At 39.3% G+C, this 16,642-nt stretch overlaps 1 protein-coding gene, 1 non-coding gene and 1 pseudogene across 2 annotated transcripts in view; 2 read left to right on the plus strand and 1 right to left on the minus strand.

Annotated features, from left to right (window-relative positions):
* The window catches only part of PDCL2 (phosducin like 2), a 29,820-nt gene that overhangs the window by 1,431 nt on the left and 11,747 nt on the right, over nt 1–16,642 (plus strand). The window contains exons 2-3 of the mRNA XM_056111326.1: nt 2,205–2,325; nt 3,627–3,717. Coding sequence (XP_055967301.1) covers nt 2,205–2,325; nt 3,627–3,717 — 212 coding nt within the window. The remainder of the gene's footprint in view (nt 1–2,204; nt 2,326–3,626; nt 3,718–16,642) is intronic.
* LOC130020844 (small nucleolar RNA U13) lies at nt 5,881–5,984 on the plus strand. Its single transcript, XR_008792047.1, has one exon. It is a non-coding gene; the product is annotated as a small nucleolar RNA U13 (small nucleolar RNA).
* Nucleotides 9,629–10,136, minus strand: LOC130020696 (cytochrome c, somatic-like; annotated as a pseudogene).

Below are 16,642 nucleotides of genomic sequence, written 5' to 3' on the forward strand. Positions count from 1 at the left end.
TAATGGGGGCTGAAGATATAGTTCAGTAGGATAACGTATGACTTGCATGTAGGAGGCTGTGGGTCACATCACCAGCACCACCAAGATAATTAGTAGTATGAAAGCCCAACTATACACTCTTTATGAGGAATGTCTAAAACATGTTGATCCACAGAGTTGAATATAAAGGGATCAACAAGCCACAGAAAGGAAAAGAAGTAGAACAAATTTTATTGGTTTATTGGTGCACTGCACTGTCATGCACTGTCATCCCATTGTTCATTGGTTTGCTCAAGCGGGCACCAGTAATGTCTCCATTGTGAGACTTGTTACTGTTTTTGGTACTTCAAATACACCATGGGTAGCTTTCCAGGCTCTGCCAGGTAGGTGGGATACTCTTGGTAGCTTGCTGGGCTCTCTGAGAGGGATGGAGGAATCGAACCTGGGTCGGCTGAGTGCTAGGCAAACTCCCTACCTGCTGTGCTATTGCTCCAGCAAGAGTATACAGTTTTTAATTGTCAGAGAAATTGAGATCCAAATGTTGGTGTCTCTGTTGCACTGGGTTCCACATTCATGCTTTTACCCCAAGACAGAGCAGAGTATGGTGGTTGCCTTGCCGACCCAGGTTAAATCCTTGTAAATTCTATGAAACATTTACAAAAAGTGCCAATACTTTTCAAACTCTCTCCCAAAATAGATAAGGGAATGCTCATTTCAGGAGGCAAGCATTACCATAATACCAAAAACTAGACAAAAATATCATGAGCGAAGAAAATCACAAGTTAATAAGCATAATGCACATGGCCAGAGTGATAGCATAGCGGGTAGGGCGTTTACTTTGCACGCTGCCAACCCACCTCTCTCGGAGAACTCAGCAAGCTACCAAGAGTATTCCGCCCGCATGGCAGAGCCTGGCAAGCTCCCCGTGGTGTAATCGATATGCCAAAAACAGTAACAACTGGTATCATAATGGAGACTTTACTGGTGCCTGCTCGAGCAAATCGATGAACAATGGGAGGACAGTGCTATAGTGCTACAGTAGATGTCTTAGAGGTAGAGTTTCAAGCCTGTTTAAAATAAATGTTAAAAACACCATAACCAACCACCGAAATACCAATATTTCCCACTGTAGTTCATTGGACTTCCCACTTCAGTCCCTCTTTCTATGGAAAGATACCTTATCTTCTCTAAAATTAACCCAAAAGTGAATGTTTCGTGAAGTTATATAGCATAAGCGAGAAGCAATTCACCCAAAGGTCTTAAATGCTATATCAGAAAATAAAACAGTTTTACTATCTCCAGAGAGTTTTTGGAGATAGTAAAAAGAGTGACTGCTTGCACGTAGTGAATCCCAGTTCTATCCCTGGGACCACATACGCTCCCCCAAACAGCTATAGAAGTAAGCCCTGAGCACAGAGGAATAGCCCCTGTGCACTACCAAATGTGACTCAGAATCTCTGGCTCCCACAAAAGTCACATACTCAGAAATAAAAAGCAACTAACTACTGACACATGCAATAACTTGGATTAATGTCAAAAGCATGTCTTAAGTGAAAGAGGCCTCAAAAGACTTACTATATGGTTCTGTTCATATGACATTTGGGAATGAGCAAGACTCTAAGGACATATTTCAGATGGGTAGCAAGTAAGAATTGGGAGGTGAGGGGAGGACCACTGGAAAAGAAATGTGACTTTTTGGGGTGATGGCCAAAAAAAGAGTATTTGTCTATGAGGAATTGATTTTCCCTACTCTAATCATCAGAGACTTTTTTAAAATAGATTATGGATTTATTTCCTTAGTATTTAGTAAACATTTCTGTAACTTTTCTTAATAAGAGCCACATACAACACGGATGGGGTGGGGGTCCTTGCCCATCATGATTCTCAGCAGCAGAGGTGGGCCTGGGGGTGGGGGGAAATATGCACTACCAGGAATCAAAGTCATCAAAGTCAGGATCTTAAATGTCACAGGCAAGTGCTCTTCCCATTCAAGCCATCTTGTTGGCCCCCTCAGTGTTACTTTGAGAGATTATATTCTGTGTATCAAGCTGTGTTTTTTCCCAGTAATTCTGGGAAATGGCAAAAAGCAGACCACTTCGTTCTATTATTTGAGAATAGTTCTTAGAGTTTATTAGCAATTGCATAGTTGGGAATATATGTATAATAGTTTCACACACACATACAAATATACAACTTTGCTTAAGCATTTTCTATTATTTATTTAGGATCCAAATGAAGATACAGAATGGAATGAAATCTTAAGAGATTTTGGCATTCTTCCTCCAAAAGAAGAACCAAAAGATGAAATCGAAGAAATGGTTTTACGTTTACAGAAAGAAGCAATGGGTATAGTGGTATATTTGGTGGGCTGGATGAATGGATAATGAAATTATGATAGTGATAGTATAATTCATGTAGAGGGAGATAAGATGTTAAAATTTAAGGTAAAGGTAAAGGTAAAGGTAAAGGCCCTCCCGTTGATCGTCGATTTGCTCGAGCGGGCCCAGTAACGTCTCCATTGGAGACCTTGTTGTTACTGTGTCTGGCATATCGAATACTCTCGGTAGCTTGCCGGGCTCTCCGAATTAACTTAACCTCGAGTTAAAATTTAAAAACACTTAAAACACTTCCATTGTTCATCGATTTGCTTGAGCGGGCCCAGTAACATCTCCATTTTGAGACTTGTTGTTACTGTGTTTGGCATATCGAATGCATCACGGGTAGCTTGCCAGGCTTTGCTGTGTGGGCAAGATACTCTTGGTAGCTTGCCAGGCTCTCCGAGAGGGGCGGAGGAATCAAACCCAGGTTGGCCATGTTGGCCACGTGTAAGGCAAATGCCTTACCTGCTGTGCTGTCGCTCCAACCCGTTAAAATTTAACCATGAACATAACTTTTCAAATTAGGCTATTTATGCCTAATATTCCTAATTTAAATGTTTAAATATTACATGTCAGTAACAGCTGAAATATGCTAATATCTAAGATAGTTAGCATTTCTGCCCTCACTATGTTCCTCTACCTGCTATTTTTATTTGTATCATTCTATACAGTATTCATCACTTGTCAGGATCTCTAGGTACTTGGGAAAACTATATGGAAACAATTGAGTTTTCACATCTGCTTTTAGTTTTTGTTAATTCTTTTTTTGTTTTTGGGGTTGCAAGGCAGTACTCAAGGGTTACTCCTGGCTCTACAACCAGTAATCATTATTTGTGGGTCCCCCCACCACCATATATTCCTGATCTCCATTGATCTACTCTCTTCGTTTTGGGCATGTAACTACAACATTTAAAAATTTTTATCATTTATTTTTAGTTTAAGCATCTTGATTTATAGTGATATTAATAATAGGGCTTGATACAGGTTCCAACACCATACCCTCTACTAGTGTGTGTCCTAAAACATATTTTCAAGTAATTAAAATTTCCATGATAGGGGCTGGAGCTATAGCACAGCGGGTAGGACGTTTGCTTTGCATGCGGCTGACCTGGGTTTGATTCCCAGCATCCCATATGGTCCCCCAAGTACCACCAGGAGTAATTCCTGAGTGCGTGAGCCAGGAGTAACCACAGTGCATTGCTGGGTGTGACCTCCCCCGCCAAAAAAAAGCAAAAAAAAAAAAAATTCCATGATTTGTTTTTGTTTTAGTTAAGCCATATGAAAAGATGAATCTTGCACAACTGAAAGAAGCTGAAGATGACTTTGATGATGAAGATATGAAAGCTATTGAAACATATAGGTATGTTATTATTTTGGATAAATAATAAATTTTGAATAAAGACCTACTAAGGGCTAGAGCAGTAGCTCAATGAGCTGAGCTACTTTGCATGCAGGATTCCTGCATGGAATGGGTTTGATCCTTGGCACCACATCATATTGTTTCCTGAGCACCTCTAGGAGCAACCCCTGAGCCCAGTGCTGGAAGTAAGCACACCCAGGTGTTTCGCCCTTCCCAAAAAGATATATTAGGAATTAATTTAAAAAATATAGTCTTAAGAGGCGTGGGCCAGAAAGATAATACAATGTTTAAGGTGCTTACCTTGCATACAACCAAGTTAGTATTGACCCCTGATACCTCTAGTCTCCTGAGTACCACCAGGAGTGATACTTGAACACAGAGCCAGGAGTAAGACTCAAGAACCAAAACAAGGAGAAAGCTTTCTTTGTTTATGAAATAAAATGTTGAAGAAAAAACTAATTTTAAGTTAATATTTTAAAACTTAACCTGCTATATATAAGATGAACTTTTAAAAGTTTTTTGCCCAGGGTATGGTGCCACCAGCAGGTCAACCTTTACCTGCGGGGCGAGTGCATCAACAGCCTGATGGTGTCTTCAGACTTCCAGATACCCCAAAATTGCTGCTGTGCCTTTGCCCAGACCCCAACAACTTGCGTCCAAGTTTCCCAAGAAATTAAAGGGTCAAAAGTTAGTCTGTAGGAACCATGCCCACTCATTTATCAGCTTTATTTCAGACACCCACAAATAAATCTCAAAAAAAGATCAAAACCACAATTAATCTTGGACCGTGTATGACTGTACAGTCTGGGGTAAGTCAGAGGTGATGGGTTAGCCTGGAGCCAGCCAAAGCAGATCCCCCAGCAGCCACTTGCTTCCACAATCCAAAATTGTCGCTATACCCCCAGCCTGACACCACTGTCTCAGGATGGACCTCACCAAGATATAATCTGCTGAAAATTCAGGTATGCGGGTTTTGTGATTGAAATCTCCTGGCTTTCTCAGAGTTGGAATGAACTCCCTCCCCTTTTTACTTCCCAATACTCCTGGAAGCACTGGCAGTCATCCCCATAAAACAACTCCAGTGCCACCATGTAAGTTCTACTACTAGCCTTGGTTCAGAGACCCATAAATAAGTAAAAAATATTTAATGAAAAACAATATAAAGAAGGTGCTTATTTTCCTGCTAGCATGATCTTTATCAAGGCTTTCTGTCCTTTAGTGAAGAATTAATTACTGATCATAAACTATTTTTATGGAGCGATAGCACAGTGGGTAGGGCATTTGCCTTGCACGCAGCCAACATGGCCGACCCGAGTTCGATTCCTCCACCCCTCTTGGAGAGCCCGGCAAGCTACCGAGAGTATCTCGCCCGCACGGCAGAGCCTGGCAAGCTACCCGTGATGTATTCGATATGCCAAACACAGTAACAACAAAATCTCCAATGGAGACGTTACTGGGCCCGCTCGAGCAAATCGATGAACAACGGGAGGACAGTGACAGTGACAGTGAAACTCTTTTTCCAGAAATTAGAACAGGAATGTATTTTTTCACTTACTCTGAAACTAAAGTCAGACAGAGGTTTTGCAAAAACAATGCTACAAAAAAAATCACTTATGCATGTAGGCACAAGTTTATTTTCATTTGGTTTTTGTTTTTTGAGGGTCACACCTATAATTCTAGGGGCGACTTTCACTCTTACTCTTTGATTGGAATTGCTACCAGCAGTGCTCAGGGGAATATGCAGTTTTGGGAAATGAACCTGAGCCTCCTGCATGCAAAGCATTGACCAGCCCATTAAGCTATCTCTCTGGCCCTGAGCATGAAATTTTTAAGGAAATTATTACCAAATTAAGTGCAGTATTATAGAACAAAACCAAACATCCTTTGGAATGGATCTGAAGAATTCAGAGTTATTTTAACATGAAAACAGTGAGCCACTGACTTGGATTGGAGGAAGCAGTACTCCAGTAGCAGTAAGCATACCTTCTTGTTACTGTTTTGTAAAATACTGTTCTCCTATAAAAAGGATTGAGTGTTCTGAGAGCACTCCTGAATGTAGAGCCAGGAGTAAGTCCTGAGCACCAAAGGGTATGTACCTGCCTCCTTACCCACAAGAAAGAAAAAAGAGAAACTTTATTTGATGAGCTGAAAATTCTACATCATCTCTGTTTGGGGTTCTTAAGTGTTATAATTGGGTGTTCTTCTGTCTTTGCAATATATGCCTCTTTCAAACCTTGTTAAAACATTAGCACATTACATGTTTGACATGTGGGGCTGGGAGGGACATAAGAAAACCTTAGAGATTTAGAGATGCACCTTAAATCTATATGGTATTGTAAGTCAATATTATCCCAATTTTTAAAAACTGAAATAGCATCAGTGAAATCCAAATTTGGATAAATTTCAAAAAATAAAAACAGAAGATCAGGTTGAAGTCTGGAAATATAACAGAGTAGGGTGCTCCAGGACTTCCTCTAGATCTTTGCTCTTTAAACTTTGGGTTGTAACTGCATATTTAGTTGTAACTAAGTTGGAATTTTGTAAAGCATTTTAATAATTTTATGATATTGTGAGTGCATTCTTTAATTTGTATACCAATGTTACATACTCAGGGTCACATAAATATTTCTTGGGTGAAAGGTTTGTGTATGGAAAAAGTTTAAGGCCTGATCTAGATCTCCAAGGTCATATTGGAAAAAATAGAGATAACAGTTTGCAGAATCTAAACACTTGCATTATCTTAGAAAATTTAACTGGTAAAGTTGTGGATAGTTTTGGTTGATTTCAATCCTCATTTTGGTAGCAACTGTACATCCTTTACCTGCCAGTGAGATATGGCAGGCTTCTCTTGAGGACAGCAACTGTATTTCTGGTGTAATTTGTTGGAGGCAGGGTGGACAATAATGAGTTTATCCTCTAGATTCTGGGTTTTGATTGTAGAATGCTGTTTCTGAATGCAGAGTCACAGACACAAGAAACTACACACCATTAGGTGAACCCTGCTGACTCAGATGTCTTCCAGAGATTCTAAAGGCAGAATACCTACATATTTGGACATTCAAAAGCAACCATATATTTGGGACAATTTAGAAGCCTTGGGAAATTTTTTTTTTCCATTTTAGCAGGGAAGGATGAGAATCCGCTTTTATTTGACTATAAGAATCAAATGTTAAATTTCTTCTTTTGTGTGTGTAGGAGTACTGTACTGCTATTTATTCATTAAGCTGTCAAATGTTAAATTTCAAATAAAAGAATCACAATATAGTAGTTGAAGTAAAAAGTACACGAGAGAGCTTCAGAAGCAGATTTGAATAAGCAAAATAAAAATCTCAGTGAATAGAATTTGAAGATGTGATAAGTGAATGTTTTGAGTCTGAGGAACATAGAGGAAAAAAAGAAGATGAACCTAACCTAACTATGTGATTAAGTGATCCAACATATGTAGCATGAGAATTCCAGCAGGAATATAGAAAGCAAAAAAAAAAATTAAAGAAATTATGTCTGAAAAAAGAGATAAGTCTACAAATCCTGTATTAAAATATTTCTAAATAAGATCAATACAAAGAGACTAACACCAAGGACACATTATCAACTGTTGAAAGCAAAGGTAGAATCTTGGAATCAGTGAGAGTAGTAACTTGGTATATACAGACATCAGGCAATTTCTCTTAATAAATCTTACAATTTAGGGAGTCACGGTCGCGGTCACGGTCCTCCCGTTGTTCATCAATTTGCTCGAGCGGGCCCAGTAACATCTCCATTGTGAGACTTGTTACTGTGTTTGGCATTGTGAATATATCACGGGTAGCTTGCCAGGCTCTGCCGTGCGGGCGAGATACTCTCGGTAGCTTGCCGGGCTCTCCGAGAGGGGCAGAGGAATTGAATTCGGGTCGGCCATATTGGCTGTGTGCAAGGCAAACGCCCTACCGCTGTGCTATCGCAAAAAAACAAAAAAAACAAAAGAAACAATTTAGGGAGTAGGATGATAAATTTAACGTTGTAAGAAAAAAAAACACTATCAACCAAGAATTCCACAGCTGGCAAACCATGCTTCAAGAAGATAGCAAAATTAAGATATACCCACTTGAAAATGAAGGTAAGATTTTTACTGTTAGGGCTGGAGCAATAATACAGTAAAGTAAGGTTCATATTTTTTGGACGGCCAAACCTGATTTGATCCCTAACCCCATATTTGGTCCCCCTGGCATTATTAGGTGTCACTTTTGAGCACAGAGCCAGGAATAGCACCCGAAAACTTCTGGGTACACTCCCCGCAATATTTTTACCTAGTAGCTTGCCATGAAATATTAAAGGAGTAATTTTATGACTGAACTTAAAAGGCAATAACACAAAGTCAAAATTCTGGACTGGGGATGTAGCTCAGTATACAGTAATTACTATGCATGTGTGAGAACCTGGATTCAATCCCAGCACCACACACACACACACACACACACACACACACACACACACACACTTTAAACCAAAAAACCCAGCAGAATAATTAGTTATTACTTGATTATAAGGAAAGCATATGTTTAGTTTTATAAGAAATCCCATTCTGTGTTCTGAGGACTATCATTTTGCGTTCCCACCACCAAGTAATGCAAGTTTCTGTTTCTTCATATGCTTGCCAGCATTTTGTGCTTATAGTGTTCTAGACTTGGGGCATTGATATACAGGTATGTTGTTCTCTTGTTTTAATGTGCAGTTCCTGGAGACGTAGGTGTTGAAACATATTTTCATATGTACATTTGTCATTTGTATACATTGTTTGATAAGAAGACTGTTAATGGGGGCTGGAGCAATAGCACAGCGGGTAGGGCGTTTGCCTTGCACACAGCCAACACAGGTTCGATTCCCAGCATCCCATGTGGTCCCCTGAGCACCGCCAGGGGTGATTCCTGCGTGCAGAGCCAGGAGTAACCCCTGTGCATCGCCAGGTGTGACCCAAAAAGAAAGAAAAAGAAGACTGTTAATGTCTTTGGCCAATTTTTCTTTTTAAAAATTTTTTTTAATTGAATCATTGTGTTTTGCAATGCAGATACTGAAAACTTATTAGGAATATCCCTTTGTCTACTTTTTTTTCCATCTGTGACTTTGTTTTAGCTATGTAAATTCTTATGATCACATAATTTATAAATTTGTGCTATTGATATCTCCTCTAATGAGTTGGTAAAAACACCATTATCAATTACATACATGGGTTTAGTTTTCTAAGTGTGCAATTTCTGAATAGCTGCTTAAAAGACAATCCTGAACTACATCATAGTCTGACTTTAGTAAAGAACAAGCAAAATTTGCCACTCTTAACTCACCAGGCTAAATTTTAAAAGCATCTGACCTTAAGATCATCTAAAAGTTGTGAGAAGTGATATTTTTTTATTCAGTGTTATACATACATCACATTAAAATACTTTTCAGTAAGTGAAAGGCAACATTTTTTAGATACAGGGAATTTTTAATTAAATCAGCATAATTAAGAAAAAGGTATAAGGTCACTCCCAACTAATCTTATCAGGCTAAGAAACACAACCTAAGGAGACAGTGATATCCTCAATCTTTAGATATATTAATATAGCCAGTTCTATAAATCTGAATAGAAAGCTGTTCTCCCACAGGTATGAGATGGCCATCTCCATCCCTTGGAAAGGGGAATGTGACGAATTAAGTTCAATCATATCTTTGGAAAGGGACAGTGATTGCACTTGCTGACCTGGAATTATCATTAATTCAAAAAGTTGATCATACTCATTTAAAACACAAGCCAATCTTATTTGAATCGGGGCTGCCCAACAAAAATATGCTATCGGTCACTCATGATCTGAATTCTGAGATAGATTTAAATATAGTACACATAAAAAAAAGTCATGAGACATTTGTTTTGTAATAAATAAGGCGGTGCCAACTATTACTCATTAGTAGCTTTTTTGAGGTAAGCTATCAACTCTGCCTGCTCGGTCTTCTTCTTTTTTTAAAATTTATTTATTTATTTTATTATTTTTTTTTAATTTGTGGCGAATATTCTTTCCCATTCTGTAGACTGTCTTTGTATTTTGGTCACTGTTTCTTTGGAGGTGCAGAAGTTTCTTAGTTTAAGATAGTCCCATTTGTCTATCTGTTTTCACTTCCTTGGCCAGTGGCATGTCGGTCTTCTTCTTAATGCCAGCAAAGATCATTTTTGTTCCAGGGATGTACTTCTTGGGATTCTCCAACTACTCCATCAGTGTGTCCTCATTCCAGGTTACGCTTTTGTTCTTGTTGGCATCAGTGTAAGAGAATCCAGCATCCTGACCCGTCTTTTGCCCAAACAGACCATGGAGATTGGGACCCGTCTTATGCTTGCCTTCCTTCTCCATGGTATGGCACTGAGTGCACTTCTGGACAAAAATCTTCTTGCCCTTCTCAGTGTCACCCATCTTTGAATCTTGCCTTGGTCTCACATGACCCGGAGAGTCTGCTCCGCGAGTCCAACGTCCCGCTCTTTCCTTTTTCTACTTTTAACACTCAGTTCTTGTCCAACGTGATCATTCCCAGCTATTATTGTCATACTGTTTCCTTCTCTATCTCACCTACCCTCCATCACACACTTGTGGTTGATTCCAACCATTAACCTGTCCTCGTATCTCCTTAACCCCTGTTTTTTCTGGCCATGGTTATTATTCTTCTAATACACACACACACACACACACACACACACACACACACACCACAAATATGCAGTCATTCTGTATCTGTCCCTCTCCTTGGACTTATTTCACTTAGCATGATAGTCCTCATTTCCATCCATTTATAGGCAAATTTCCTGATTTCAGTTTTCCTTGCCCTGCGCAGTATTACATTATGTAGATGTACCGTTGTTTCTTTATCCAGTCATCTGTTCACAATGAAGGACTCAGGTTGTTTCTAGATTCCGGCTATAGTGAATAATGCTGCTGAATAGGGGTGCAAATGGTGTTTCTGCTGTGTGTTTTTGGGCCCCAAGAGTATATTCCCAGAAGTGATATTGCTGGTCAAATGGGAGATCAATTTCTAGTGTTTTTGAGGAGTACCCATGTTGTTTTCCAAAAAGGCTGGACTATTTGGCATTCCCACAACCAATGAAGGAGAATCCCTTTCTCCCCACATCCACACCAGCGCTGGGAGCTCTTGTTCTTTTGGATATGTGCCAGTCTGTGTGGTGTGAGATGATATCTCGTTGTTGTTTTGATCGGCATCTCCTTGGTGATTAGTCATGAGACGCATTTTTCATGTGCCTTTTAGCCATTCAATTTTCTTTTAAAAACTTCTTGTTCATTTCATCACCTCATTTTCTTATGGGTTTGATGTTTTTTTCTCGTAGAATTCAATTAGTGCCTTGTATATCTTGGATATTAACCCCTTATCAGAAGGGTATTGAGTGAATAACCTTTCCCATTCCATAGGCTGATTTGTATCTTGGTCACTCTTTTTTTTTTGAGGTACAGAACCTTTTAAGTTTAAAGTTGTTCCATTTGTTTATCTTTGCTTCCACTTGCTTGGTCAGTGGTGTGTCATCTTTGAAGATACCTTTAGCTTCAATATCATAAAGGGTTTTGCCTACCTTTTTTCACATGTACTTTATGAATGCTAGTCAGATGTGAGGTCTTTAATCCATTTTGATCTGATTGTTGTGCATGGTGTTATATTGAGGTCTGAGTCCATTTTTTTTTTGTATGTAGCTGTCCAGTTTTGCCAGCACCACTTTCTTGCTTTTCTTGCTTTTCCAAAAGAGGGATTTCTTGCTCCACTTTACATTTCTTGCTCCTTTATCAAAGATTAAGTGATCATATACTTGAGAGTCTGTGTGAGAATATTCAACTGTATTCCAATGGTCTTTGGGTATTCCAATTGGTATTCCAATACCATGCTTTAGCTTTGTAGTACAGTTTGAATTTGGGGAAGGTAATGCCTCCCATCTTTTCCCCCAAGAACTGCTTTAGCCATTCATGGGGGCTTATTGTTTCATGCTGCAACATGTGAGTTCGGTGGCCCAGAGCCTTCTCCCTACCTCCCCAGCCCTTCCAACAGAGAGACAGAGAGAGAAGAACATGGATGACCATAGCTTGATGGTGAAAATGGCTTGTTTAATGCAGAGCTGCTACCATACTTATAGAACATCTGAAGAGGGGTTGAGGTAAGGACATAGGTGTAATTGATCATTTACATAGATAAATATTTGCTGGAGGAAATTCTCTTGGGGAGATTAACTCAAGGAGGCACTCTGTCTCCCAGGGAAATCGACAATGCTTTTATCTTTCCCTCTAGTTGCATAAGTTATCAATACTTGGAGTTATAAACACAGTAAGAGATAAAGATCGCAACACAATTCTCTGGGCTGAGAGCAAGCAAGGCATTTAACACTTCGTTCTCTGGGTTCTGAGAGCAAGCAAGGATTTTACCGTAAATCCCAGACTAAGTCCTCAGACCAGTTCAACTTATCCTTCCCCATGGGGGTCCTGTCTCCTAGGTTGTTATTTTTTTAATTTGTGGCGAATATTCTTTCCCATTCTGTAGACTGTCTTTGTATTTTGGTCACTGTTTCTTTGGAGGTGCAGAAGTTTCTTAGTTTAAGATAGTCCCAGCTTGCATCAAGACCATGCATTTATGCTTTCTAGAATGCCCCATTTCAATGCTGGGATGGCTATGCCACTCCCCCCAGGTCCATCCCAGTCCCATGGTGGGACCTCCCTTGTGGGGTGTTAGGAACTATAGCAACTGAAGCCTGAGTCAAGTAAATATGACCAAGTAACCATGCCCAGGAGTAGATATATATCAGAGTCAATCAACTCCCAAATAGTAGGAGCATAGCATTAATGATCTTTCTTTGTTTAACCAAAGACATTGCTTTATAACAAAATATAAAAAGTCTATAGGTTAAATAGAAAAGCAGTTACAAAGACACAGCTCTTCCAATAGAAAGCAGTACAAATACAAAGTTCAGAATACCAGAAACTTTTGGCTTATAAGTAATCAAGACTGACTTAGGGAACTGAGACAATGAGAGATAAAATACAAAGGAAAGATTAAAGATTAACTAAATTAGGGATGCTAGCAAGGACACAATAAGTTTCTCTGGGAGTAGGAAAAAATGTAATTCACAGATGAAGTCTAAAACACTTTGGGTTAATATCCTACAGTTTCTAATATGTGGGAAGTTTTTTCCACCCCTGTTTTATTGAGGGTTTTTTTTTTATCATAAATGGATGTTAGACCTTGTCAAAATGTTCCTTGGCATCCTTTGATATCATCAAATTATTTTTAATCTTTCCTTTTACACACGTGGTGTAATATGTTAATGAATTATCATATATTGAACCACCCTTGCTCTCTCGGATGAATCCCACTTGATTGTGGTGTTTATATTTTTTGATGTGTTGTTGAATTTTGCTTGCTCAGATTTTTGTTGAGGATTTTTGCATCTATGTTCATCAAGGAAATAGGTCTGAATTTTTTTCTTTTGTAATATCTTTGTCAGCTTTGGGTATCAGTGTGATGTCAGCGTCATAGAAAGTGTTAGGAAGGATTCCTGTTTCCTTGGTATTTTGGAAAAGCTTAAGGATCATCTAAATCTGTATAAAGCTTTGATAAAACTCACTCACAAACCCATCTGGGTCAGGACATTAATTCTTAGGGAGAATTCTTAATTCCTTTATCAGTTTCCTTGCTTGTGAATGGCCTGGTCAGGCTCTCTACTTCCTCCTCATTCAGTTTTGGGAGGTAACATGTTTCTAGAAATCTATCCATTTCTTCTCGTTTTTCCAGCTTAATAGAAGTGTTCATTGTAAGTTTTCTTGATGTCTTGGATTTTGGGGGGTTCTATTCTAATTTCTCCCCTTTTGTTTCTAATCTGATTTATTTGAGCACTTCATCTTTTTTTCCTCATGGAAATTACTTATCTATTCTGTTTATTCTTTGAAAAGAATAAACTTTTGGTTTATTTTGGTTCTTCTGGTTTAATTGATCCTTTGTATTACTTTCTTTGTTTTTATATTGTTGATTTCTGCTCTGGTTTTTATTCTTTCTTTTCTTCTATTGGTCTTTGGATTCATTTGTTGTTGGTTATCCAGACATTCAAGGTGTGCCTCTAGGGTATTGATGTTATCTTCTTTCTTAGTAAGGTCTGTATTATTACGAGTTTCCCCCTAAATTCTGCTTTTGCTATGTCCCATAGATTTTGGTAACTTGTTTCTTTATTATGATTAGTATCAAGGAATCTTTTTATTTCTTCCTTGATTTCCTCTTTGATCCAATTGTTACATATCAGCATGTTGTTTAGTCCCCAGGATTACAATTTCTCCCCATCTTCTTTTTTATGGTTAATTTCTATCTTTTTGGAATTGTGATCTGATAGGATGCTTGGTAAGATTCTTAAGTTTGTGAATATATGTAAGTTAGACCTATGTCCTAAAATTTGATCTATCCTGGAAGATGTTTTGTGTGCACTAGAGAGGAAAATGTATTAGGCTTTTTGAGAATGAACTGTCCTATATAAATCTATTAGTCCCAGCTCTTCTAGTTTCTCATTTAGGGCTCTTGTGTTTTTGCTGATATCCTGTCTAGTGGATCTATTCAGTGGTGGCAGTGGGGTGTTGAAGTTTCCTACAACTATTATATTTTCATCCATATGTTTCTCTAGGTTTGTGAGCAAAAGCCTTACAAACTTTGCTCACCGAATGTTTGCTGTTTTTATGTTGATTAGAGTTAGTATTTCTTGGTCATTTATTCCCTTGATTAATAAATATCCACAACTGTCTCTGATTACTTTCTTTAGATTGAATTCAATTTAGTCTGGTATAGATATGGCTGGAGCGATAGCACAGTGGGTAGGGCATCTGCCTTGCATGCGGCTGACCCAGGTTCAATTCCTCTGTCCCTTTCAGAGAGCCCGGCAAGCTACCTAGAGTATCCCTCTTGCACGGCAAAGCCTGGCAATCTACCTGTGGCATATTCAATATGCCAATTACAGCAACAACAAGTCTCACATTGGAGACATTATTGGTACCTGCTCGAGCAAATCGATGAACAATGGGACAACAGTGCTACAGTGCATAGATATGGCTGTCACAGCTTTTGTTTTGTTTTCTGTTGACTTGTATATTTTAGATACGATGCTGTATTACCTGAGTCTTTTTGCTGATATTTTCTTGGTATTTGCTGAAGGGATAGATAGGGTCCTAGAAATAAACAGTTGTTACAGCTTTTAGATTAGAGTACTTTGATACCGTAGCACACAATTAGAATAGTATATCCAGACTCTCTAGTTTCTGGATTGCAGCAGACATAGCTGCAGACTAGTTTTGCAATGTTGTTCTGCGAGTCATACCGAGTAGCCCAGCCTAGAGTCTTCTCTTTTGTCTCCATTTATTTTGTGAAGTGCTTAATGGCCCAGATTAAGGTAGAGAGTTTTCTCTTTATGCAACAGAGTCCAAACTGGTTTGATTGTCAGGTCGTTGACAAGGATGTGACTTTCTGATGCAAACCCTCCTGCTCAATACCATTATAATAAGAAAGGAAAATAAGAAGAATGTGTAGAGGGAATAAGGAAGGGAAGTAGTTGGTATTTTGCACCATTAATTAGGACGTGGTATCATTATTTCAACCAAAACTTTGGGGAATTTTTTAAAGCTATGAAGCTAGTTGAGGAAAGCTAAAGATAGTGCTCCTATATATTCAATGGACACAAAATTTAGCTCCAAAAATCCTTGGAATAACTGCCATGGATTCCAAATATAGGCGGGCATACAGAAAAAACATAGGACTTTAATTTGAAACCCCTAAATTTGTAAGGAAACCCTAAGTTTGGACTGTTTTGTTTTGTTTTTATTATGTAGGAGTACTGCTATTTATTCAGCCATTGATTAAGCTGATTGAATTGGGCATGAACACCACATTACTTTTTCTTTTTATTCATAATGTTAATTTTATTTAATTATTATTCCCCCCCTTTTTTTTCATTCACCATAAGATAGTTACAAAGCTTTCATGTTTGAGCTTCGGTCATACAATCATCAAACACCTATTCCTTCACCAGTGCACATTTTCTACCATCAAAATCCCCAGTATTCTCCACTCTCACCCTCGTTCCAACCTTTCCCCTACCAGTGTGGCAGACAATTTCCCTCATACTCTCTTCTCTACTTTGGTTACATTCATTATTTTGACACCAGTCTCACCACCACTCAAACCTGCTGAAATGGCAATGCTAGACAATTTGTTTTGTATTGCTTGTTATGGATAGAATGTAATGTCCAGGAAATTCTGTGTCATTCTCTTCTGGGAGCTTTAGTTCATATTCTCTGGGTCTTGCCGTTGATGAGATTACATGGTGCCGGGGGCAGTTTGTCGGTGTGACTGCCAAGCTACTGGAAAACTGGGGAGCTGGGGGGAGGAGGCCCAGTCCTGATCCAAGGGGGCTTGGAGAACTCAGTCACAGGTTCCCATGTACCTGGGTTTTCTGGCTGGTCCACTCTTTGGTGAGATTCATCCCATCTTGGGTGAGGCTCGACCCCTCCTGGGTGAGGCTCATCTGAGCATGTGGAAATGGCCTTGCACATGGCGGCAGTTGGGTTCTGGAGCTTTTTGGCTGCTGGGACTCTGCTTGGGGCAGGGAGGATGATTCAACCCGCCTCCCTCCGAGGTGGGTTGAATCCCTGTGAGGACAGCCTGGCATGGGGTCAGGAGATTCTGCAGCGCTCTCTTTCGGGAGCTTTAGTTTATAGTCTCTGGGTCCTGGCCATTGATGAGATTACATGGCACTGGGAGCGGTTTATGGGTGTGACTGCCAAGCTACTGGAAAACTGGGGACCTAGTGGGAGGAGGCCCAATCCTGATCTGAGCAGGCTTGGAGATCTCAGTCACAGATTCCCGCATACCTGGTTTTCCTGCCGGTCTGCTCTTTAGTGAG

The sequence above is a fragment of the Sorex fumeus genome, unplaced genomic scaffold, assembly GCF_029834395.1.
Source record: "Sorex fumeus unplaced genomic scaffold, SorFum_2.1 ptg000013l, whole genome shotgun sequence".
In the NCBI taxonomy this organism is placed as follows: Eukaryota; Metazoa; Chordata; class Mammalia; order Eulipotyphla; family Soricidae; genus Sorex; species Sorex fumeus.